At 48.0% G+C, this 27,214-nt stretch overlaps 1 protein-coding gene across 1 annotated transcript; it reads right to left on the bottom strand.

Annotated features, from left to right (window-relative positions):
- Positions 1 to 246: 246 nt before the first annotated feature.
- Positions 247 to 26,702, bottom strand: LOC120042381 (L-threonine 3-dehydrogenase, mitochondrial-like). The gene is made up of 9 exons (XM_038987219.1): positions 26,545 to 26,702; positions 12,001 to 12,197; positions 11,238 to 11,280; positions 10,883 to 10,953; positions 5,888 to 6,037; positions 5,594 to 5,766; positions 5,145 to 5,235; positions 3,605 to 3,874; positions 247 to 2,256 (listed from the first exon to the last, which is right to left on the bottom strand). Exons 2-9 carry the CDS (start codon positions 12,182 to 12,184, stop codon positions 2,117 to 2,119), a joined length of 1,122 nt encoding a protein of 373 aa, XP_038843147.1. The 5' UTR covers positions 12,185 to 12,197; positions 26,545 to 26,702; the 3' UTR covers positions 247 to 2,116.
- Between the last annotated feature and the right edge of the window lie 512 nt (positions 26,703 to 27,214).

Raw genomic sequence — 27,214 nt, forward strand, 5'->3', positions numbered from 1 at the left:
AATACACAACAGTGAGGAGGAAAATTCAAGAAACCGTTTACATTGTAACAGTGAGGAGGAAAATTAAAGGAAGAGCCTGTTTACATTGTAACAGCGAGGAGGAAAACAGTGCTTTATACTGTAGGATTGTATGGATGTTTTAATGTTGACTGTTTTCTGCCCAGAGACTACAGATGAAAATGAACTATCTATATAAAGATGGTGCAATGGCATGTTATACACGGTCCCTGACAAATACACGTCCTATTAAAAACATACAGAAAGAGATACTTTAATGACAAAGCAGATCGGTGATTGAAAGAACACACATTTGTTTTCCAGACTTACACACAGAAAGAATTCATTTACAGCAAAAGCATCTGAAAAGAAAAACATACAACTACCACAAAACTATTTCCCTTTTTTAATTAATAACATCCACATGGACCCCTTTGACGAACAGACGGAGTGAAAACGGACATCCCTGACAGGTCACTTACGAACTAACGGAAACTATGGTCCCTAGTTGACCAGTCAAAGGATACATCTCAAATGGCAGCCTATTCCCTTTTATAGTGTATATGGGAATATTTAAGGAATAGGGTGACACTATCTAGGGAATAGCATGCCATTTGAGACGCAGCCAAACGTTCCAGTGGAACGTTCACACTTTACATACAAGCAGTGCAAGAAGCACATTGAGTCAACATGATTCCCAGTCAATTATCACCAGCAGACAGAATACATAGAAGAATGAAATCAGTGGGGGAAAAAACCCAGCTGAAATAACATAAAATAATAGAAAAATGTGAGTTGGTACTCGATGTGTGCCTCCACACGTCGATATAAAAACACACACGCAGAGTTACAACGGTTCAATGATTTTTATCAAACATTTTAAAGAGTTTCAATCGTTCTCTCCTACTCTAAACTGCATCAAATTACAATGCTTATATATTAGTAAAACTCATAATCTAAAAACTTTAACTTAATGTGATTATGGCCGTACATTTAGGCCCTTTGATACCTGAATTCTCAGCTCTTAGCAAAAACAATTATACAATCGTTAACCCCTTTACAATAACCTTACATAGAGGTAACCCTTGAACATCAGCTCACCACAGAGAGAAGAAGGGTTCAAGCACTTAAGATTGACCAATGCTACATTCTTTGTTTGTTTGCCTTGAAAATGTCACAATGGTACAATGAAGTGAACAATTCATAGCCATGCAAGGCAACCTCTCTGAGATGTTTCATCTAAACATGTTCTCACAGACCCTGTGTTCTAACCCCTTTCCGAGAGGAGGGGAGTCAAACCGCTATTTCTCGCGCGACCAACCTTCACATTGTAGTAGCTTGTTCTGCCACACAGACGGAGACAGACGGAGAAATACAGAGACAGACAAAGACAAACAGACAGCCCTTCCAAATGACAAAGAGAGGAGAGAGAGAAAACAATGACTATTTCCAGACCACATGTCTCCTCTCTAACAACAGTCTTCATAGACCACGTGTCTCCCTCGTCTCTAACAACAGTCTTCATAGACCACGTGTCTGTCTCCTCTTTAACAACAGTCTTCATAGACCACGTGTCTGTCTCCTCTTTAACAACAGTCTTCATAGACCACGTGTCTCCCTACTCTCTAACAACAGTCTTCATAGACCACGTGTCTCCCTCCTCTCTAACAACAGTCTTCATAGACCACGTGTCTCCCTCCTCTTTAACAACAGTCTTCATAGACCACGTGTCTGTCTCCTCTCTAACAACAGTCTTCATAGACCACGTGTCTCCCTACTCTCTAACAACAGTCTTCATAGACCACGTGTCTGTCTCCTCTATGACAACAGTCTTCATAGACCACGTGTCTCCCTCCTCTATAACAACAGTTTTTACAGTATGTACAAAGAAACAACACTGCTCCAGCACGCCACCCAGCAGCACGCCACCCAGCAGCACGCCACCCAGCAGCACGCCACCCAGCAGCACGCCACCCAGCAGCACGTCACCCAGCAGCACGCCACCCAGCAGCACGCCACCCAGCAGCACGCCACCCTGCAGCACGCCACCCAGCAGCACGCCACCCAGCAGCACGCCACCCAGCAGCACGCCATCCAGCAGCACGCCACCGCTGGCCTCTCAGTTGGCCTGTGCGATGCGCGAGTCTGAGCCGATGTAGTTGAGCATGGTCTGGACGAGCTCCGGGAGGTCGTAGTTGTGTTTCCAGCCCCAGTCATTTCGCGCGTTAGAGTCGTCAAAATTCATTGGCCAGCTGTCAGCTGTAAAGGGAGAGAAGAGAAGAGTATCCGTTTTGTCGGGGGCGTGTTCATAATGTTGGGGGCGTGTTCATAATGTCGGGGGCGTGTTCATAATGTCAGGGGGAGTGTCCATAATGTCGGGGGCGTGACCATAATGTCGGGGGCGTGTTCATAATGTCGGGGGCGTGTCCATAATGTTGGGGGCGTGTTCATAATGTTGGGGGCGTGGCCATCATGTCAGGGGCGTGTTCATAATGTCGGGGGCGTGTCCATAATGTTGGGGGCGTGTTCATAATGTCGGGGGCGTGTTCATAATGTGAATGTCTATTACTGACACTGACTTCACTGACAGCTAGTTAATGAGGAAACGTTTGTTTACCATATGTGGTTGTCCGTCTCACTTAGCTCCTTAAGAATGCACTGACCGTAAGTCTCTCTGCATCAGAGCGTCAGCTAAATGACTCACAGACTGTAAGACTCTCTGGATAACAGGGTCTGCTAAATGACTCGTTGACTAAGTCTCTCTGGGTAAGAGCGTCTGCTAGTCTCTCTGGGTAAGAGCGTCTGCTAGTCTCTCTGGGTAAGAGCTTCTGCTAGTCTCTCTGGGTAAGAACGTCTGCTAGTCTCTCTGGGTAAGAGCGTCTGCTAGTCTCTCTGGTTAAGAGCGTCTGCTAGTCTCTCTGGGTAAGAGCGTCTGCTAGTCTCTCTGGGTAAGAACGTCTGCTAGTCTCTCTGGGTAAGAACGTCTGCTAGTCTCTCTGTGTAAGAGCGTCTGCTAGTCTCTCTGGGTAAGAGCGTCTGCTAGTCTCTCTGGGTAAGAGCGTCTGCTAGTCTCTCTGGGTAAGAGCGTCTGCAAGTCTCTCTGGGTAAGAGCGTCTGCTAGTCTCTCTGGGTAAGAGCGTCTGCTAGTCTCTCTGGGTAAGAGCTTCTGCTAGTCTCTCTGGGTAAGAACGTCTGCTAGTCTCTCTGGGTAAGAGCGTCTGCTAGTCTCTCTGGGTAAGAGCGTCTGCTAATATAATGTCTTCTTAATCTAAAGGCTGTAAAAGAGTTAGTCAAATTGTCACGAGACTTTTGTTGTTAGTTTCTACATTCAACTCAAATATTAATGCTTGGAAGTTCAAGAGAATCTCGAAAAGACCCTTCAGTGGTGCATTTAGACAGGTCTCCCTCGTTCATCCATCTTTGATCTCAATGGTATCACCCACCAGTATTAGAGTAACTTTTCCCAAAATTCCCAGAAATCCCAGTTGGATGATTGCCAGAATCAGGAGGGAATCCTTCAACTGGGTTTTCAGGAAAACCTAGGAATTTTGCAACCCACCCAACCAACCAGTCTGAATAAAGGATCAACTAAATGTTTTGATCTTACCGATGGCCTGTCTGACTTGATCGATGTCGTAGGTGACCTCTAGGTCCGGCAGCTGTTTCTGGACCTCCTGAGCCAGCTCTTCAGGGGTGAAGCTCATGGCGTTGATGTTATAGGTCCTCATGGACAGGGTGTCTGCGGGCGCTTCCATCATCTCCACGGTGGCACGGAGACAGTCGTCGATGTACATCATGGGGAGCCTCGTGTCTGGCTTCAGGTTACACTCAAACTTCCCCGTTTTGACGGCATCGTGGAATATGGCCACCGCGTAGTCTGGAGAAAGGGAGGAGGGGAGGAGAGGTTTAGATAGGTTTGGTATGATCATAGTAATTGATGACTTTCAATCTATTTTTGAGTATACACACTAAGGATAGGGCTGTTGCAGTGACCACATTACCACCACACCGACAATCACGAGTCAAATTCCATGTGACCGTTGAGTCACGGTAACTAGGTGTCTCCAAAACTGCCTGGTACTCAGGGCTCTATTGTCCCTCCATCAGGTCCTAATGGCCTGGTACTCAGGGCTCTATTGTCCCTCCATCAGGTCCTAATGGTCTGGTACTCAGGGCTCTATTGTCTCTCCATCAGGTCCTAATGGTCTGGTACTCAGGGCTCTATTGTCCCTCCATCAGGTCCTAATGGCCTGGTACTCAGGGCTCTATTGTCTCTCCATCAGGTCCTAATGGTCTGGTACTCAGGGCTCTATTGTCTCTCCATCAGGTCCTAATGGTCTGGTACTCAGGGCTCTATTGTCCCTCCATCAGGTCCTAATGGCCTGGTACTCAGGGCTCTATTGTCTCTCCATCAGGTCCTAATGGCCTGGTACTCAGGGCTGTATTGTCATAGAAGTCAGGAGGAAGATGTTCTAGAACATGTCCCTGTTAGATAACCCCCAACGACACGTTGAAGTCAGGAGGCAGACGTTCTATAACATGTCCCTGTTAGATAACCCCCAACAACACGTTGAAGTCAGGAGGCAGACGTTCTATAACATGTCCCTGTTAGATAACCCCCAACAACACGTTGAAGTCAGGAGGCAGACGTTCTATAACATGTCCCTGTTAGATAACCCCCAACGACACGTTGAAGTCAGGAAGCAGACGTTCTAGAACATGTCCCCGTTAGATAACCCCCAACGACACGTTGAAGTCAGGAAGGTGGACTCAAATAGAGTTATGACGGTGAGGAGCCTGGTGTTCCGCTTTGGTGTGTATGTGGGGAGGGGGTGTGTGTTTGGGGAGGGGGTGTGTGTGTGGGGAGGGGGTGTGTGTGTGGGGAGGGGGTGTGTGTGTGGGGAGCATGTGATACAGCCTTCACCTTCACAATAAATACATTATTTATTTTAGACAGGTCTAAAGAAACATGATGTAACGTGTACGCTAATAAACGGGAAGCAAGTACAGGGAGTGAATTTAGTAAATAAATGAACACGGAACAAAATAAGAAACATAAGTAGCGTACAGACATGAAACATATAACCAGTTCTGTGTGTGGGGAGGGGGGGGTGTGGGGGAAGGGTGTGTGTGTCTCTCTAACTCACCTGTCGTTCCTCCTCCAGGCTGTGAGTCAGCAGAGATGATTCCTGGGTAGCGCAGACAGCGGAAGTCAAGGCCATAGCGGTGGTGGTAGTACTGTTGGAGGGAAGACGGGCAATAAGGGTTAGGATGTTTCACTTATAGCGACGTTACAGACCAATGATTTCAGGTGATTGAAGGGGTCAAATTCACCAGGTCAGATTTACAAGGTCAAATTCAACAGGTCAAATTCAACAGGTCAAATTCACCAGGTCAGATTTACAAGGTCAAATTCAACAGGTCAAATTCAACAGGTCAAATTCACCAGGTCAGATTTACAAGGTCAAATTCAACAGGTCAAATTCCTGGTACATGTAAATGGGGAATAAAGGGGATTCTGGTTCTGGGCTGAGGCTGAATGCTGATTGGTCATTTCTTCTGTATTCTGTATTGCTTGCATGTGTCTTTATCTCACCTCTCCCATGAGCTCTGCGTGGACCTTGGACACTCCATAGATGGTCCTGGGTCTCTGGACACAGAGGTCAGGGGTCGGGTTCCGGGGCGAGGTGGGCCCGAAGGCTCCGATGGTGCTGGGGACGAACAGACGCAGGCCGTGCTCCGCTGCAATGTCCAGGATGTTGTGGAGCCCTGAGGAACAGGAAGTTCACAGTTACTCTCTCTGGGCACCTCCCCAAGGCCAGGATAAAAGGAAGCTTTGGTGTGGCAAGGATCTAGGCTGAGCCAAGATGACGGTTTCTCCATTGCTCACCAGTGATGTTGACGTCGCGAGCCAGCGATACGTTGGCCTCTCCCACGGCGCTGAGCAGGGCGCTGTAATGGACCAACCACGTGATGCGGTTATTCACCACAATCTCACGCAGGTTCTTATAGTCCAGGATGTCAGAGTAGATGAAGGGGCCTGAGGAGAAACAGGAAGCACCATAGAAACAACAAGCATCAATATAAAAAAAAGGATTTTTATAAGGATTTTGGATGAGAATTACTAATAGTACTCTTGATAACGATTGGTTAAACAGTGCCCTGGACAATTCCTATAGACTTCCTTAGTATTAGCTGGCCCTGCATCAGTCATTGTAGCAGACAGTTCATTACAGGTTATTGACTAACCAATCACCATTCATCAAGCATTGTAGTAGACAGTTTTGACCAGCCAATCACCATTCATCGGGCATTGTAGTAGACAGTTTTGATCAGCCAATCACCTTTCATCATGCATTGTAGTTGACAGTTCTGACCAGCCAATCATCATTCATGAACTGTTCAAAATACATTCACATCCTGGTGATGTTCTGTACCATAAGCTTTTCACAAGGATCAATATCACAACTAACCAAATCATTCGCTGTTTTAACAACGGACCCTCCAGATCTCTTTTCTATTAACGTTTCAGACATTTTAAAGCAAACTATGGACAAGTTTACATTCTCCTGAACTAACTGAATTAATAAATGTAACGTTAGCCAAACGGGAATCGGGATAATGCTTCCTTCCTGGTTGTAACGACTAGGACTGTGGTGGTCACGAAGTCAGTCGGTGATTGTCAAGCAAATAACTGGTCGGTCTCACGGTAATTAACCGTTAATTAACATAAACACATTTAGCATCTCCTGGCTTCCACACAGACTACAAGCCACTGATGAAGACCTTTGGAACATCTACATTTAAAAAGTCTAATAAATCCATGTGATACAGCCTTCACCTTCACAATAAATACATTATTTATTTTAGACAGGTCTAAAGAAACATGATGTAACGTGTACGCTAATAAACGGGAAGCAAGTACAGGGAGTGAATTTAGTAAATAAATGAACACGGAACAAAATAAGAAACATAAGTAGCGTACAGACATGAAACATATAACCAGAGTCAATAACGCCTGAGGAAAGAACCAAAGGGAGTGACAGACATAGGGGAGGAAGTCAAGGAGGTGATGGAGTCCAGGTGAGTCTCGTGAGGTGCAGGTGCATGTAACGATGGTGATAGGTGTGCGTAATAACGAAAAACTGCCGACAAGGAGCGCCGGAGAGGGAGTAGACGTGACAGTACCCCCTGCCTGACGCGTGGCTCCAGCCGCAGGACACCAACCAGAGGGACGGTCCCGAGGACCAGGAGCGGAAGTAGACTTGACAGCACTACCTCCCTGACACGCGGTTCCAGCCGCAGGACACCAACCAGAGGGACGGTCCCGAGGACCAGGAGCGGAAGTAGACTTGACAGCACCACCTCCCTGACGCGCATTCCAGCCGCAGGGCACCGACCAGAGGGTTGGTCCCGAGGACCAGGAGCGGAAGTAGACTTGACAGCACCACCTCCCTGACGCGCGGTTCCAGCCGCAGGACACCAACCAGAGGGACGGTCCCGGGGACCAGGAGCGGAAGTAGACTTGACAGCACCACCTCCCTGATGCGCGGTTCCAGCCGCAGGACACCGACCAGAGGGTTGGTCCCGAGGACCAGGAGCGGAAGTAGACTTGACAGCACCACCTCCCTGATGCGCGGTTCCAGCCGCAGGGCACCGACCAGAGGGTTGGTCCCGAGGACCAGGAGCGGAAGTAGACTTGACAGCACCACCTCCCTGACGCGCGGTTCCAGCCGCAGGACACCAACCAGAGGGACGGTCCCGGGGACCAGGAGCGGAAGTAGACTTGACAGCACCACCTCCCTGATGCGCGGTTCCAGCCGCAGGACACCGACCAGAGGGTTGGTCCCGAGGACCAGGAGCGGAAGTAGACTTGACAGCACCACCTCCCTGATGCGCGGTTCCAGCCGCAGGGCACCGACCAGAGGGTTGGTCCCGAGGACCAGGAGCGGAAGTAGACTTGACAGCACCACCTCCCTGACGCGCATTCCAGCCGCAGGGCACCGACCAGAGGGTTGGTCCCGGGGACCAGGAGCGGAAGTAGACTTGACAGCACCACCTCCCTGACGCGCATTCCAGCCGCAGGGCACCGACCAGAGGGTTGGTCCCGAGGACCAGGAGCGGAAGTAGACTTGACAGCACCACCTCCCTGATGCGCGGTTCCAGCCGCAGGACACCGACCAGAGGGTTGGTCCCGGGGACCAGGAGCGGAAGTAGACTTGACAGCACCACCTCCCTGACGCGCGGTTCCAGCCGCAGGACACCGACCAGAGGGACGGTCCCGAGGACCAGGAGCGGAAGTAGACTTGACAGCACCACCTCCCTGACGCGCGGTTCCAGCCGCAGGACACCGACCAGAGGGACGGTCCCGAGGACCAGGAGCGGAAGTAGACTTGACAGCACTACCTCCCTGACACGCGGTTCCAGCCGCAGGACACCGACCAGAGGGACGGTCCCGAGGACCAGGAGCGGAAGTAGACTTGACAGCACCACCTCCCTGACGCGCGGTTACAGCCGCAGGACACCGACCAGAGGGTTGGTCCCGGGGACCAGGAGCGGAAGTAGACTTGACAGCACCACCTCCCTGATGCGCGGTTCCAGCCGCAGGACACCGACCAGAGGGTTGGTCCCGGGGACCAGGAGCAGGCTGGTCGTCCCTGCTGAGGCGCGAGAACCAGTAGATCCAGCTGAGGCGTGGGAACCAGTCGTGCTGGATGAGGCTTGAGAACCTGATGAACCTGTTGAGGCTTGGAAGCCTGACGAGCCAACCAAGGCTTGTGAACCTATCAAGCCAGCTGAGGCATCCCTGGTTGCTTCGGCAGCGGCCCATGGACCCGATGTCACCAGTAAAAAAAAAATGAAAAAACCCGTTGCTTCCCTTTGGTGAGGCGTTATTCTGTAACGTGTACGCTAATCAACAGGAAGCAAGTACAGGGAGTGAATTTAGTAAATAAACAAACACGGAACTAAACAAGAAACATAAGTAGCGTACAGACAAAAAAAAATAAAAAATTACGCAATGTGGCTGACGCAACAGATCAGAATGTTTAGCTAAAAATGTTGATCAACTATTAGGCTACTTCTTCACATTATAAGCGCCGCAATGCTCACATAGCAGTATGTAGAAGTAGGTACATGGTAGAATGTTTTAAGCGCTAATGTTTCATTAGCGGAAAACACCATTATCAAAAGTGACCGCAAATGCACTTTATTATAAAAAGGTGCATTTTTATGGTGAAAATGATCTCTACCCAAACTTGAAACTCACGTGCTGCTTATATCTGCCAGATGGCTCTACACCCCTTGTAAAGCGGATTAATGTGCTTAATTTTAAGAAGTTATTTGGCCACTTTAGTTGTGATACAAATCATATTAAAACATATAGGGGCTGTGCTTTGGCAAAGTGGGTGGGGTTATATCCTGCCTGTTTGGCCCTGTCCAGGGGTATCATCGGATGGGGCCACAGTGTCTCCTGACCCCTCCTGTCTCAGCCTCCAGTATTTATGCTGCAGTAGTTTATGTGTCGGGGGGCTAGGGTCAGTCTGTTATATCTGGAGTACTTCTACTGTCTTATCCGGTGTCCTGTGTGAATTTAAGTATGCTCTCTCTAATTCTCTCTTTCTTTCTTTCTCTCTCTCGGAGGACCTGAGCCCTAGGACCATGCCTCAGGACTAACAGGCATGATGACTCCTTGCTGTCCCCAGTCCACCTGGCCATGCTGCTGCTCCAGTTTCAACTGTTCTGCCTGCGGCTATGGAACCCTGACCTGTTCACCGGACGTGCTACCTGTCCCAGACCTGCTGTTTTGGACTCTCTAGAGACAGCAGGAGCAGTAGAGATACTCTGAATGATCGGCTATGAAAAGCCAACTGACATTTACTCCTGAGGTGCTGACTTGCTGCACCCTCGACAACCACTGTGATTATTATTATTTGACCATGCTGGTAATTTATGAACATTTGAACATCTTGGCCATGTTCTGTTATAATCTCCACCCGGCACAGCCAGAAGAGGACTGGCCACCCCTCATAGCCTGGTTCCTCTCTAGGTTTCTTCCTAGGTTTTGACCTTTCTAGGGAGTTTTTCCTAGCCACCGTGCTTCTACACCTGCATTGCTTGCTGTTTGGGGTTTTAGGCTGGGTTTCTGTACAGCACTTTGAGATATCAGCTGACGTAAGAAGGGCTTTATAAATACATTTGATTTGATATTGAAATGTTATGCAACATGAGCTCATGGGCTCTCATGAAGTGTTTAAATTTGATTTTCAATTACATTTGCATTGATGTCAGAGTGATTAGAGGGACAGTAGAGTGCTGAGTACCAGGCAATTAGCAAGTTTGGTAGGCTACTAATAACTATCAGCAGTATCAGAGCTTGGAGAAGCCTAGTTATTGAATAAACGGTCACGTGGAATTTGACTGCCTTCATGACTCGTGACCTGGAAATACGGTCACCGCAACAGCCCTAGTAACGACGTAATTTAGCCCGTTAGCTTTGTGAGCTGATCAGACGCCAACAGAATATTTACACAGTCTGATGAATGAACAACCTAGTCCGACGTCAACCCAGTGCAAATACAGCCAGATGGGTAGACAGATAAGACCAGTCGACTTCAGTAGCACAGTAAACCAAGGTGGCTCCACCAGCCTACTTCATGCCATTGTGTGTCTGTTGTTTCACCTCACAGACGTCACGCCGTATTCACAACAGACCAACGGAGTAATACTCTAAGTGTCTCAGAGTAGGAGTGCTGATCTAGGATCAGGTCTCCTCTGTCCATGACATCTTGGTTATTCACTGTGATCTAAAGGGCAAAACTGATCCTAGATCAGCAGATGCTTGAAACTGTGTATAACACGTGTTGCCATGTTGTGTATCACTCACCGCTGTGGAAAACGTGGCTCGGAGGCTTCCTGATATCTGACAGGATTACATTGTTGTTTCCAAACCGCTTCCTGTGAAACAGGAAGTTACATTTAAAAACACAAGAAGAAGAAGAAGAAGGAAGAGGAAGCTTGACTAAAACATTCCCTCCTAAAGGCTACGTTCACTGGGTTATCAAAGTGCTACGAAGGCTTTATAAATTGTAGTTTGTTTTAAGTGGGACCTAGATTAAGTACTAATAATAAGCATCCAAATATGATCCTAAATGAATGTATACCATATGTATATACTGTTAAACAGCAACACTTGTAGAAAGGCAAGCATACGCTATTACAGAACACTGTAATGGTCTTACCTCAACCTTTTAGCCAGCCCTACCCCCAACTGTCCAAGGCCGCCTGAGAGAGGGAGAGAGAGAGAGAGAGAGAGAGAGACAGAGAGAGACAGAGAGAGAGAGAGAGAGAGAGACAGAGAGAGAGACAGTAACAGAAAGACAGAGACAAAGGACAAAACATATTATTATTAGAGGACATTAGAGACGTTATCGGTACAGATCAGCAACATGGCGACAGGGTTGCCATGGAGATCAGGAAACGTCAGGTTAAGTCAGGTTACGTCAGGCGTAGGGAAGCTATATCGGAGAAGGAGAGGCCCTAGCTTCACACCTACAGCTGTTCTGTTCTCTCATCCTGGTCCTGCTTTGAACACTGTGATGTTCCCTTCACACAATCAACCAACCTCTTCATCAATACAGCTATCTGTTGCTTGGGAGTCTCGTTTAGGTGAAGTTAGACAAACGCTTCTTTACTTAAATAAACCATAGATAGAGGTCCTATTGTGTTAGGTTGTGAGGTTGTGTAATTAAGGTTCGCTTCCCACAACTAGAGCTATGCCTGTCTGTTGCTTGAGAATGTTAATGTTCAGTTTATACAAAGCTCATCTTCTTTACAGAGAGATTGTGTTATTGAGGTTCTTCCCAACAGACTACAGCTAGCTTGAGAGTCATTAGAGAAAGATGCTTATTCGAATCATTAATAAGAGATTCTAATGTGTTATGTTTCTTCCTCTAGGTGATCTCTCGTGGGGTCTTAACTGGGTGATTCATTGATTGGTCTTACCTGTGATGAGCACCTTGGGGTGGTCTGTCTCGGAGAAGGACACGGAGTGGAAGCTGGCGTCCGAGGTGACCTGGCGGGGCGAGAAGCTGATGGTCCGTACGGCCACTGTGATTGGCTGACAGCCACATCCTGGGTTCAGGAGGGCTTGCTTAGCCACCTTGCTGAGAGTTCTAATAACAGGCATCTTGACAAGTCACCTAAAGGAGGAGGATGGGGGGGCATTGTAAGGACCCCACTCACCTGAATACTTTACAACTAAGTAGAATGCTTCAGTTGTCAAGGACTCAAACTCAAGGTTCAGGATACATTACCTCTAATAAACGTGTTTATTTGCTAGCAACAGATACAATTAAAACATATTGGATCATCAATCAGATGCATTGATGCACCATCAATGAATAAATAAGGTATTGGGCTGAATAAATAAGGTATTGGGCTGAATAAATAAATTATTGGGCTGAATAAATAAGGTATTGGGCTGAATAAATAAGGTATTGGGCTGAATAAATAAGGTATTGGGCTGAATAAATAAAGTATTGGGCTGAATAAATAAAGTATTGGGCTGAATAAATAAAGTATTGGGCTGAATAAATAAGGTATTGGGCTGAATAAATAAAGTATTGGGCTGAATAAATAAAGTATTGGGCTGAATAAATAAAGTATTGGGCTGAATAAATAAAGTATTGGGCTGAATAAATAAGGTATTGGAATGAATAAATAAGGTATTGGGCTGAATAAATAAAGTATTGGGCTGAATAAATAAGGTATTGGAATGAATAAATAAAGTATTGGGCTGAATAAATAAGGTATTGGAATGAATAAATAAAGTATTGGGCTGAATAAATAAGGTATTGGAATTAATAAATAAAGTATTGGGCTGAATAAATAAGGTATTGGTGTCACGTTCCTGACCTGTTTTCCTTTTTTCTTGTATTTATTTAGTTGGTCAGGGCGTGAGTTGGGGTGGGTTGTCTATGTGTGTTTTTCTATGTTGGGGTTTTGTGTTCGGCCTGGTATGATTCTCAATCAGAGGCAGCTGTAGATCGTTTGTCCCTGATTGAGAATCATACTAAGGCAGCCGGGGTTTCACGTGTGTTTTGTGGGTGGTTGTATCTCGTGTCAGTGTTCGTGCCACACGGGACTGTTTTCGGTTTTGTCACGTTTTGTTGTTTTTTGTATGTTAAGTGTTCAGTTCGATTCATTAAAATATCATGGACACGAATCACTCTGCTTATTGGTCCGACCCGTCTCGCCTCTCCTCGTCCGAGGAGGAGGAAGAATATTACGACGATCGTTACAGAACCACCCACCAATCTAGGATCAAGCGGAGTGCAAACGGGCAGCGACAGCAGTGGGAAAAAACCCAGGACTCCTGGACTTGGGAGGAGATCCTGGACGGCAAAGGACCCTGGGCTCAGCCAGGGGAATATCGCCGTCCCAAGGCGGAGCTGGAGGCAGCGAAGGCAGAGAGGCGCTGGTATGAGGAGGCAGCGCGGCGACGCGGTTGGGAGCCCGAGAGTCAGACCCAAAAATTTCTTGGGGGAGGGCACACGAGGAGTGTGGCAAAGCCGGGTAGGATACCTGAGTCAACTCCCCGTGCTTACCGTGGAGTGAGAGGGCGTCGTACTGGTCAGACACCGTGTTATGCGGTAAAGCGCACGGTGTCCCCAGTACGCGTGCTTAGCCCAGTGCGGGCTATTCCACCTCGCCGCACTGGTAGGGCTAAGTTGGGCATCGAGCCGGATGTCATGAAGCCGGCCCAACGCATCTGGCCTCCAGTGCGTCTCCTCGGGCCGGCATACATGGCACCAGCCTTACGAATGGTGTCCCCGGTTCGCCAGCATAGCCCAGTGCGGGCTATTCCACCTCGCCGCACTGGCAGGGCTACGGGCACCATTCAACCTGGTAAGGTTGGGCAGGCTCGGTGCTCAAGAGCACGTGTCCTCCTTCACGGTCCGGTATACCCGGTGCCACCTCCATGTACCAGTCCTCCGGTGGCAGCCCCCCGCACCAGGCTGTCTCTCCGGGTTCTCTCTCCAGCTGCTCCCACCTGTCCAGCGCTGTCAGAGCCTTCCTCCTCTCCAGCGCAGCCAGTGCCTATACCACGCACCAGGTCTACAGTGCGTCTCAGCCGGCCAGAGTCTGCCGTCTGCCCAGCGGCGCCTGAACTGTCTGCCTGCCCAGCGCTGTCCGTCGGTACTGAGCTTTCAGAGCCGTCCAGCCAGGACCAGCCAGAGCCGTCCAGCCAGGACCTGCCAGAGCCGTCCAGCCAGGACCTGCCAGAGCCGTCCAGCCAGGACCTGCCAAAGCCGTCCAGCCAGGACCTGCCAGAGCCGTCCAGCCAGGACCTGCCAGAGCCGTCCAGCCAGGACCTGCCAGAGCCGTCCAGCCAGGACCTGCCAGAGCCAGTCAGCCAGGACCTGCCAGAGCCAGTCAGCCAGGACCTGCCAGAGCCAGTCAGCCAGGACCTGCCAGAGCCAGTCAGCCAGGACCTGCCAGAGCCGTCCAGCCAGGAGCTGCCAGAGCCGTCCAGCCAGGATCCGCCAGAGCCGTCCAGCCAGGATCCGCCAGAGCCAGCCAGCCAGGATCCGCCAGAGCCAGCCAGCCAGGATCCGCCAGAGCCAGCCAGCCAGGATCCGCCAGAGCCAGCCAGCCAGGATCCGCCAGAGCCAGCCAGCCAGGATCCGTCAGAGCCAGCCAGCCAGGATCCGCCCCTCAGTCCGGTGCTGTCCCTCAGTCCGGTGCTGTCCCTCAGTCCGGTGCTGTCCCTCAGTCCGGTGCTGCCCCTCAGTCCGGTGCTGCCCCTCAGTCCGGTGCTGCCCCTCAGTCCGGTGCTGTCCCTCAGTCCGGTGCTGCCCCTCAGTCCGGTGCTGTCCCTCAGTCCGGTGCTGTTCCTCAGTCCGGTGCTGCCCCTCAGTCCGGTGCTGCCCCTCAGTCCGGTGCTGCCCCTCAGTCCGGTGCTGCCCCTCAGTCCGGTGCTGTCCCTCAGTCCGGTGCTGCCCCTCAGTCCGGTGCTGCCCCTCAGTCCGGTGCTGCCCCTCAGTCCGGTGCTGCCCCTCAGTCCGGTGCTGCCTTTTGGTAGAGTGGGTTTGACATGGAGGGTGGCCATTGGGAGGAGACCACGGAAGCGGGGTTTGACTATGGTGGGTTGGGGACCACGACCAGCGCCAGAGCCGCCACCGTGGACAGACGCCCACCCAGACCCTCCCCTAGAGTTTATGCGGGTGCGCCCGGAGTTCGCACCTTAAGGGGGGGGGTTATGTCACGTTCCTGACCTGTTTTCCTTTTTTCTTGTATTTATTTAGTTGGTCAGGGCGTGAGTTGGGTGGGTTGGTCTATGTGTGTTTTTCTATGTTGGGGTTTTTGTGTTCGGCCTGGTATGATTCTCAATCAGAGGCAGCTGTAGATCGTTTGTCCCTGATTGAGAATCATACTAAGGCAGCCGGGGTTTCACATGTGTTTTGTGGGTGGTTGTATCTCGTGTCAGTGTTCGTGCCACACGGGACTGTTTTCGGTTTTGTCACGTTTTGTTGTTTTTTGTATGTTAAGTGTTCAGTTCGATTCATTAAAATATCATGGACACGAATCACTCTGCTTATTGGTCCGACCCGTCTCGCCTCTCCTCGTCCGAGGAGGAGGAAGAATATTACGACGATCGTTACAATTGGGCTGAATAAATAAAGTATTGGGCTGAATAAATAAGGTATTGGAATGAATAAATAAAGTATTGGGCTGAATAAATAAGGTATTGGGCTGAATAAATAAGGTATTGGAATGAATAAATAAAGTATTGGGCTGAATAAATAAGGTATTGGAATGAATAAATAAAGTATTGGGCTGAATAAATAAGGTATTGGGCTGAATAAATAAAGTATTGGGCTGAATAAATAAAGTATTGGGCTGAATAAATAAAGTATTGGGCTGAATAAATAAAGTATTGGGCTGAATCAATAAGGTATTGGAATGAATAAATAAAGTATTGGGCTGAATCAATAAGGTATTGGGCTGAATCAATAAAGTATTGGGCTGAATAAATAAGGTATTGGGCTGAATAAATAAAAGTTAAATAAAAATATGTCAACAGAAGGGGGGGGGGCAGGAAGGACACAAGAAATCAGAATACTTTACACTAGAAGAATGTCTGTCATAAAATACAATTTGAGAAACTCATTTCATTTTGTTCACTACAAGGTTGGTCCTGCCAGATTGACTATGTCTAGGTACAGGACATGTTGTCATACTTGGGCGGCCAAATGCCAGTTAGTCAGCAGAAGTACCGCAGTCTCACGACAGAGACAAACTGTACTAAGCAACGTGAGTTTGCCGTGCCAAAACCAACACGGGACATGCCCGGGGACGCACACGAAACCGTGAAAGAGATATGTGGAAAGAAATGGACCTCTACCAGGACTGGAAGGACAAAGCGTACACTGTGCTCAGCAGTCGTGGCATAATTTAGTTTAGCCACAGGCTTTGTCCCAAATGGCACCCTGCTATTCCCTATGTAGTGCACTACTTTAGACCAGAGCCCTATTCCCTATGTAGTGCACTACTTTAGACCAGAGCCCTATTCCCTCTATAGTGCCCTACTTTAGACCAGAGCCCTATTCCCTATGTCGTGCAATACTTTTGACCAGAGCCCTATTCTCTCTATAGTGCACTACTTTAGACCAGAGCCCTATTCCCTATATAGTGCACTACTTTAGACCAGAGCCCTATTCCCTATGTAGTGCAATACTTTTGACCAGAGCCCTATTCCCTATGTAGTGCACTACTTTAGACCAGAGCCATATTCCCTCTATAGTGCACTACTTTAGACCAGAGCCCTATTCCCTATGTAGTGCAATACTTTAGACCTGAGCCCTATTCCCTATATAGTGTACTACTATAGACCAGAGCCCTATTCCCTATATATAGTGCACTACTTTAGACCAGAGCCCTATTCCCTATATAGTGCACTACTTGTGAGAAGGCACAATTTCGGCATTTCTCATGGTCTGACTAAATTCGCTCTAGCTCTGTCACAGCAGATGCGGAAGTGCGACATAGGCGGATGAGGTGGATTGTGATGCATCCAATGCAAAAAAAACAGATATCTGTAGCTTAAACTGACGGATTTTGCTGGGGATTTTTTTTAATGTTATTTAGATTTCCGCGGGGGTGCAGACATCGACCTTAGGGGGGTTAACTTATTGTCCTGCTGAAAGGTGAATTCATCTCCCAGTGTCTGGTGGAAAGCAGACTGAACCAGGTTTTCCTCTAGGATTTTGCATGTTTCTGTTTCTTTTTTATCCTGAAAAACTCCCCAGTTCTTAACAATTACAAGCATACCGATAACATGATGCAGCCACCACAGTGCTTGAAAATATGGAGAGTGGTACTCAGTAATGTGTTTTATTGGATTTGACCCAAACATAACACTTTGTATTCAGGACAAAAAGTTAATTGCTTTGCCATATTTTTTGCAAATCGGATGCATTTTCTGTACAGGCTTCACTTACAGTACTGTAACTACAATATTGTTGATCCGTCCTCAGTTTTCTCCTAACAGCTTCAGATTGTTTAATAGTCACATGTACAGGGTTGCAGGTGAGATTACAGGGTACAGTGAAATCTCAGGCTCCCCCACTCCAACATGCAGGAATAGTGAAATAATACAATGGTATTAAAAGAAGAGGAATAGAATCACAACCATTAAACTCTGTAACTGTTTTAGTCACCATTGGCAACATGGGAAAATCCCTGAGTGGTTTCCTTCCTCTCCGGCAACTGGGTTAGGAAGGACGCCTGTATCTTTGTAGTGTCTGGGTGTATTGATACACCATCCAATTATGTAGGCTACCATGACGGTCCCACTTGGCCGATAACATATTGCAGCCTGAATGTAAATATGTTTAGTTAATTACATGTCTCAAATGATGATTATCACTGACCATTCAATAGCTTTTTTCCAGGTTCAGTGTTTTCAGATGCCTCCAAATCATAAGGGCAAATAATAGTAGCAAGCGCGCAAAACCACTCAAAGTGCAAATATGGTGCAGCTATGATGCACTCTCATCCCGCTATGACGAGCTCTCATCCCGCTATGATGCACTCTCATCCCGCTATGACGAGCTCTCATCCCGCTATGACGAGCTCTCATCCCGCTATGATGCACTCTCATCCCGCTATGATGCACTCTCATCCCGCTATGACGAGCTCTCATCCCGCTATGATGCACTCTCATCCCGCTATGACGAGCTCTCATCCCGCTATGACGAGCTCTCCTCCCGCTATGACGAGCTCTCATCCCGCTATGACGAGCTCTCATCCCGCTATGACGAGCTCTCATCCCGCTATGATGCACTCTCATCCCGCTATGACGAGCTCTCATCCCGCTATGATGCACTCTCATCCCGCTATGACGAGCTCTCATCCCGCTATGATGCACTCTCATCCCGCTATGACGAGCTCTCCTCCCGCTATGATGCACTCACATCCCGCTATGACGAGCTCTCATCCCGCTATGATGCACTCTCATCCCGCTATGATGCACTCTCATCCCGCTATGATGCACTCTCATCCCGCTATGACGAGCTCTCATCCCGCTATGATGCACTCTCATCCCGCTATGACGAGCTCTCATCCCGCTATGATGCGCTCTCATCCCGCTATGACGAGCTCTCATCCCGCTATGACGAGCTCTCCTCCCGCTATGACGAGCTCTCATCCCGCTATGATGCACTCTCATCCCGCTATGATGCACTCTCATCCCGCTATGACGAGCTCTCCTCCCGCTATGACGAGCTCTCATCCCGCTATGATGCACTCTCATCCCGCTATGACGAGCTCTCATCCCGCTATGATGCACTCTCATCCCGCTATGACGAGCTCTCATCCCGCTATGATGCACTCTCCTCCCGCTATGACGAGCTCTCATCCCGCTATGACGAGCTCTCATCCCGCTATGACGAGCTCTCATCCCGCTATGACGAGCTCTCGTCCCGCTATGACGAGCTCTCATCCCGCTATGACGAGCTCTCATCCAGCTATGATGCACTCTCATCCCGCTATGACGAGCTCTCCTCCCGCTATGATGCACTCTCATCCCGCTATGACGAGCTCTCCTCCCGCTATGATGCACTCTCATCCCGCTATGACGAGCTCTCATCCCGCTATGATGCACTCTCATCCCGCTATGACGAGCTCTCATCCCGCTATGATGCACTCTCATCCCGCTATGACGAGCTCTCATCCCGCTATGACGAGCTCTCATCCCGCTATGACGAGCTCTCCTCCCGCTATGACGAGCTCTCATCCCGCTATGACGAGCTCTCCTCCCGCTATGATGCACTCTCATCCCGCTATGACGAGCTCTCATCCCGCTATGATGCACTCTCATCCCGCTATGACGAGCTCTCATCCCGCTATGATGCACTCTCATCCCGCTATGACGAGCTCTCATCCCGCTATGACGAGCTCTCATCCCGCTATGACGAGCTCTCCTCCCGCTATGACGAGCTCTCATCCCGCTATGACGAGCTCTCATCCCGCTATGACGAGCTCTCATCCCGCTATGATGCACTCTCATCCCGCTATGACGAGCTCTCATCCCGCTATGATGCACTCTCATCCCGCTATGACGAGCTCTCATCCCGCTATGATGCACTCTCCTCCCGCTATGACGAGCTCTCATCCCGCTATGACGAGCTCTCATCCCGCTATGATGCACTCTCATCCCGCTATGACGAGCTCTCATCCCGCTATGACGAGCTCTCATCCCGCTATGACGAGCTCTCATCCCGCTATGATGCACTCTCCTCCCGCTATGACGAGCTCTCATCCCGCTATGACGAGCTCTCATCCCGCTATGATGCACTCTCCTCCCGCTATGATGCACTCTCCTCCCGCTATGATGCACTCTCCTCCCGCTATGACGAGCTCTCATCCCGCTATGACGAGCTCTCATCCCGCTATGACGAGCTCTCCTCCCGCTATGACGAGCTCTCATCCCGCTATGACGAGCTCTCATCCCGCTATGACGAGCTCTCATCCCGCTATGACGAGCTCTCATCCCGCTATGACGAGCTCTCCTCCCGCTATGACGAGCTCTCATCCCGCTATGATGCACTCTCATCCCGCTATGACGAGCTCTCATCCCGCTATGATGCACTCTCCTCCCGCTATGACGAGCTCTCATCCCGCTATGATGCACTCTCATCCCGCTATGACGAGCTCTCATCCCGCTATGACGAGCTCTCATCCCGCTATGATGCACTCTCCTCCCGCTATGATGCACTCTCATCCCACTATGACGAGCTCTCATCCCGCTATGATGCACTCTCCTCCCGCTATGACGAGCTCTCATCCTGCTATGACGAGCTCTCATCCCGCTATGACGAGCTCTCATCCCGCTATGACGAGCTCTCATCCCGCTATGACGAGCTCTCATCCAGCTATGATGCACTCTCATCCCGCTATGATGCACTCTCATCCCGCTATGATGCACTCTCATCCCGCTATGACGAGCTCTCCTCCCGCTATGACGAGCTCTCATCCCGCTATGACGAGCTCTCATCCCGCTATGACGAGCTCTCATCCCGCTATGACGAGCTCTCATCCCGCTATGACGAGCTCTCATCCCGCTATGACGAGCTCTCCTCCCGCTATGATGCACTCTCATCCCGCTATGACGAGCTCTCATCCCGCTATGACGAGCTCTCGTCCCGCTATGACGAGCTCTCGTCCCGCTATGACGAGCTCTCGTCCCGCTATGACGAGCTCTCGTCCCGCTATGACGAGCTCTCGTCCCGCTATGACGAGCTCTCATCCCGCTATGATGAGCTCTCATCCCGCTATGATGAGCTCTCATCCCGCTATGACGAGCTCTCATCCCGCTATGACGAGCTCTCCTCCCGCTATGACGAGCTCTCATCCCGCTATGACGAGCTCTCCTCCCGCTATGATGCACTCTCATCCCGCTATGACGAGCTCTCATCCCGCTATGATGCACTCTCATCCCGCTATGACGAGCTCTCCTCCCGCTATGACGAGCTCTCATCCCGCTATGATGCACTCTCATCCCGCTATGACGAGCTCTCATCCCGCTATGACGAGCTCTCATCCCGCTATGATGCACTCTCATCCCGCTATGACGAGCTCTCATCCCGCTATGACGAGCTCTCCTCCCGCTATGACGAGCTCTCATCCCGCTATGACGAGCTCTCATCCCGCTATGACGAGCTCTCCTCCCGCTATGATGCACTCTCATCCCGCTATGACGAGCTCTCATCCCGCTATGATGCACTCTCATCCCGCTATGACGAGCTCTCCTCCCGCTATGACGAGCTCTCATCCCGCTATGGCGAGCTCTCATCCCGCTATGACGAGCTCTCATCCCGCTATGACGAGCTCTCATCCCGCTATGATGCACTCTCATCCCGCTATGACGAGCTCTCATCCCGCTATGATGCACTCTCATCCCGCTATGATGCACTCTCATCCCGCTATGACGAGCTCTCATCCCGCTATGATGCACTCTCATCCCGCTATGACGAGCTCTCATCCAGCTATGATGCACTCTCATCCCGCTATGACGAGCTCTCCTCCCGCTATGACGAGCTCTCATCCAGCTATGATGCACTCTCATCCCGCTATGATGCACTCTCATCCCGCTATGATGCACTCTCCTCCCGCTATGACGAGCTCTCATCCCGCTATGACAAGCTCTCATCCCGCTATGACGAGCTCTCATCCCGCTATGATGCACTCTCATCCCGCTATGATGCACTCTCATCCCGCTATGATGCACTCTCCTCCCGCTATGACGAGCTCTCATCCCGCTATGACAAGCTCTCATCCCGCTATGACGAGCTCTCATCCCGCTATGACGAGCTCTCCTCCCGCTATGATGCACTCTCATCCCGCTATGACGAGCTCTCATCCCGCTATGACGAGCTCTCATCCCGCTATGATGCACTCTCATCCCGCTATGACGAGCTCTCATCCAGCTATGACGAGCTCTCCTCCCGCTATGATGCACTCTCATCCCGCTATGATGCACTCTCCTCCCGCTATGACGAGCTCTCATCCCGCTATGATGCACTCTCATCCCGCTATGACGAGCTCTCATCCCGCTATGACGAGCTCTCATCCCGCTATGATGAGCTCTCGGCCTAGCTAGCTAAAATTTCAGATATAACACGTTTCTAATTTTGTCAGAAAGCCGTTTTCATTTCAAGTTAAAGTGTACTGTTAGCTAGCTAGCTAACGTTAGCTGGCTGTCTAGCTAGCTAACATTACATGTATGATCTGTGTAGTAATATTATTTGTATCGCAGAGCCACTTGCATTGCTAGTTATAGCCTAATGTTAGCTAGCTAACAATGAACCTGGTTGGTTAGCTACCTGCAGATTCATGCAGGGTAATAACATTATGAGTTGGGATTATGGTTCATTGTTTAGCTAGCTAGCTACATGTCTAAACAAAAGACTCCACTATGCAAATTACTAACGTGAAATCAACAAAACATGTCACCATGTAACTGGATTTAGGTTACAAAAAAACAAGAAATTCCCCTCACATTAATTTTCAAGATTGATTCAACGATTCAATAGATTGTTGTTGTTGAAAAGACATAGCAAAGTTGATTAAACCAGATTTGCCCAGTGGGTTAAGAGACATAGAGGAAACGGTTTAGGACACTAGGTTTTTCTGTTCCCCTCTCAGACCTGACTTGAAATGTAAAATAATCCAGATTTAACTTTTTTTTTATCCATAGGACTATGCTTGTAGTCTGATGTACAGTTGGCACTGTAACAGCCCTGAAATAACACTGTATTACACATAGGCCCAACTCAGTCAGATAGACCCACGGCAGATCCAATAATAACTGCCATTTACTTTGTAATGTATCTAACTCTATCCAAGTAGGCCTAGTCTAATTTGTCTAATTCAATAAACACTGTTCATTTGGTCTGCGTCTGCCAAGAACATTCAAACATAAAGCCATGTAGTGATTGGTCTCATTTCCCCTACAGTTGCAAGTGCAACATAATAAATTGTCCTTGATACTCATTTTACTCACTGAACGAAAATACCTCTTTCAGGTAAATTAGCGCCCTCATCCATCTCCATCTGTTGAGCCAAGCCTAACACATTGAGACAATGAGAACATCTAGCAACCCAAAAGGGTTGTGTGTTCAAATCTCATCACGGACAACTTCAGCATTTTAGCTATTTAAAACTACTTACCATGTTGGCTTCCCCCTAACCTAAACCCTAACGTGAACCCCTAGTGCTAGGCTAACGTTAGCTTAAGCCATCTATCTAACATTAGCCACAACAAATCGGAATTCATAACATATTAAACGTTTTGCAAATTCGTACCATTTCTACATTTAGAAAATTCGTAAATATACGGTACAAATTGCAATTTGTAACATATTTTACGAATTGGAAATTCGTAACATATCATACGGCTTGTAATTCATAACATATCATAAGGAAAGGAGGACAGATATTTACAAATTAATACATAGTCCTACCATACAAAACGTAATTATAAACTAAAGATTTACGTACAGAATATTACGAAATGCCCTGAGAACATGTTGAGCCAAGGACTGGCTATGTAAACACAGCATTACTATAGGCTAAGGCCCAACCCAGCCAAGGACTGGCTATGTAAACACAGCATTCCTATAGGCTAAGGCCCAACCCAGCCAAGGACTGGCTATGTAAACACAGCATTCCTATAGGCTAAGGCTCAGCCCAGCCAAGGACTGGCTATGTAAACACAGCATTCCTATAGGCTAAGGCCCAACCCAGCCAAGGACTGGCTACATAAACACAGCATTCCTATAGGCTAAGGCCCAACCCAGCCAAGGACTGGCTACATAAACACAGCATTCCTATAGCCTAAGGCCCAACCCAGCCAAGGACTGGCTATGTAAACACAGCATTCCTATAGGCTAAGGCCCAACCCAGCCAAGGACTGGCTACATAAACACAGCATTCCTATAGGCTAAGGCCCAACCCAGCCAAGGACTGGCTACATAAACACAGCATTCCTATAGGCTAAGGCTCAGCCCAGCCAAGGACTGGCTACAGTTGAAGTCGGAAGTTTACATACACTTAGGTCGGAGTCATTAAAACTCGTTTTTCAACCACTCTACAAATTTCTTGTTAACAATCTATAGGTTTGGTAAGTCGGTTAGGACATCTACTTTGTGCATGACACAAGTAATTTTTCCAACAATTGTTTACAGACAGATTGTTTCACTTATAATTCACTGTATCACAATTCCAGTGGGTCAGAAGTTTACATACACTAAGTTGACTGTGCCTTTAAACAGCTTGGAAAATTCCAGAAAATTATGTCATGGATTTAGAAGCTTCTGATAGGCTAATTGACATAATTTGAGTCAATTGGAGGTGTACTTGTGGATGTATTTAAAGGCCTACCTTCAAACTCAGTGCCTCTTTGCTTGACATCATGGGAAAATCAAAAGAAATCAGCCAAGACCTCAGAAACAAATTGTAGACCTCCACAAGTCTGGTTCATCCTTGGGAGCAATTTCCAAAAGCCTGAAGGTAACACATTCATCTGTACAAACAATAGTACGCAAGTATAAACACCATGGGACCACACAGCCGTCATACCACTCAGGAAGGAGACGCGTTCTGTCTCCTAGAGATGAACGTACTTTGGTGCGAAAAGTGCAAATCAATCCCAGAACAACAGCAAAGGACCTTGTGAAGATGCTGGAGGAAACAGGTACAAAAGTATCTATATCCACAGTAAAACGAGTCCTATATCGACATAACCTGAAAGGCCGCTCAGCAAGGAAGAAGCCACTGCACCAAAACCACCATAAAAAAGCCAGACTACGGTTTGCAACTGCACATGGGGACAAAGATCGTACTTTTTTGAGAAATGTCCTCTTGTCTGATGAAACAAAAATAGAACTGTTTGGCCATAATGGCCATTGTATGTTTGGAGGAAAAATGGGGAAGCTTGCAAGCTGAAGAACACCATCCCAACCGTGAAGCACGGGGGTAGCAGCATCATGTTGTGGGAGTGCTTTGCTGCAGGAGGGACTGGTGCACTTCACACAATAGATGGCATCATGAGGCAGGAAAATTATGTGGATATATTGAAGCAACATCTCAAGACATTAGTCAGGAAGTTAAAGCTTGGTCGCAAATGGGTCTTTCAAATGGACAATGACCCCAAGCATACTTCCAAAGTTGTGGCAAAATGGCTTCAGGACAACAAAGTCAAGGTCTCAATCCTATAGAAAAGTTGTGGGCAGAACTGAAAAAGCGTGTGCGATCAAGGAGGCCTACAAACCTGACTCAGTTACACCAGCTCTGTCAGGAGGAATGGGCCAAAATTCACCCAACTTATTGTGGGAAGCTTGTGGAAGGCTACACGAAACGTTTGAGCCAAGTTAAACAATGCAGAGAAAGAAAATAGAGAAATAAAATAGAGAAATAATATAAAAGTAACAACACGTAATAATAGATACACAATGAGTAATGATAACTTGGCTATAGACACGTGGTAGCGGTACCGAGTCGATGTGCAGGAGTACGAGGTAGTTTGAGGTCGATGTGTACACGTAACATATTAATATGCAATATTGAGACGTTTCATCTCACTGTCCAAAGGGAATGAATGCATTCAGGCGGCTATACAAGCTGCAGATGCGTCAATTTCCTCAATTTCCTCCTAACCCTAACCCTAACCCTAACCCTAACTCTATTTAATAGAGAGAAGGCAACAACAACAAAGAAAACATAAAACAGGGAAAATGTGTACTATGTTCATGAAACACCGTTTACCATCCCCATGCTAGAGTAGGTAATGCTGGTCCTGGATGTTGCCATGTCACTTTCAGCCAATCAGTTATTTTTCCCGCCTTCTCGCCATTAAATCGAGTTGAGGAAATTGATGCCTTTGCAGTTGAATGGAGAATGTTTTATGTAAGGAATTGGTCCATGGGGGATAAACGTATAAGCCGGCTGCATGCACTCCCTTCGGACGGTAAGATGAAACAACTCAATATCGCCATCTGCCGGGCTTTAGTCCAACTCCTCACCCTGGTTCATATGAACGTGTCCTAGGACTGATTGGAAAATTCTATACCGAACAAAGACCGGGTAGAGGCCACGTAACGGAAAGGCTATAAACCACATTGGCAGGGTTTAATTTCAAGCAGTAGTGTTATATCTTCTTCTCTATGTTGTGTTGTTTCCTTAAAATACCTTTTTTTTTGCGCGAAGGTTAGGTGTGCCAACAGTTGAATCGATCGAGTTGTTTTAATTCTACTAGATTGCTGATTTCGAGAAATAATAACAATAAGCGACAGTCTCTATAATATAGTTATTTATATTAAGTCCTTAAAATAAAAGTCCTAATTTGCATCAGTATAAAAAAAACTCAATGTTATCCCATATAATTGTACATTTTGCTTCAAGAAATTTGAAAAAAAAAATATCAATTCAGTTTACACAACATATCTGCTTTAACTTAATACATTAAAATGAATAATTACTCACCAAATAAATAGTCTGGATCTTTATACAATTCGAAGTGTCCCTTGTTTCTTTGCGCCTTGGTTAGGTATGCTTCTCCTCAAGTTTGGCTGCTCCGTCCTATTCGCTGTCAGCTAGACAAAGCTATACGACGCTGGTACGTTTTCATAAATTATCTCTCAGCCCCGGGCGTTATATATCAGCCGAAGCCATCTGGGTTCAAGAGAAGCCGGTTTCCTCTCGGATTGGCGGAGCCTCGGAGGTGCGGTCCCACGCCCGCGCTGAGACCACACCCACATGACGTCAGTGACTGGCGTGTTCTGTCAGGATATTGACTGAGCCAGCACGCCGACTCAACGACTCTATGTGAAAATCTGAGGCCCCACTCAAACCTAACCCGTAAATATAGAACATTCACTATAGGCTACAGTCAAAGACGGCAGAATGATTTTTTTTTTTACAGGGGACGCAGGATTTTTCTGTTGTTGTCTGATTTAGTTTCTGATGATAATTTCCGACATTTACAAAAGGCTTTTTTGTTAGTCAACTTGTCTATAATTAGATACATACAGCTTCTCCTTTGTCATTATATGTTGCCCTAAATCAACCCTTGCCCAACAGAATAATGTAATAGATCGATAGAATAAATGCTTAAATCTAGTTGACATCAGTAAAGTTCTCGGTGATCTTTCAC

This window comes from Salvelinus namaycush, unplaced genomic scaffold (assembly GCF_016432855.1).
Source record: "Salvelinus namaycush isolate Seneca unplaced genomic scaffold, SaNama_1.0 Scaffold664, whole genome shotgun sequence".
In the NCBI taxonomy this organism is placed as follows: Eukaryota; Metazoa; Chordata; class Actinopteri; order Salmoniformes; family Salmonidae; genus Salvelinus; species Salvelinus namaycush.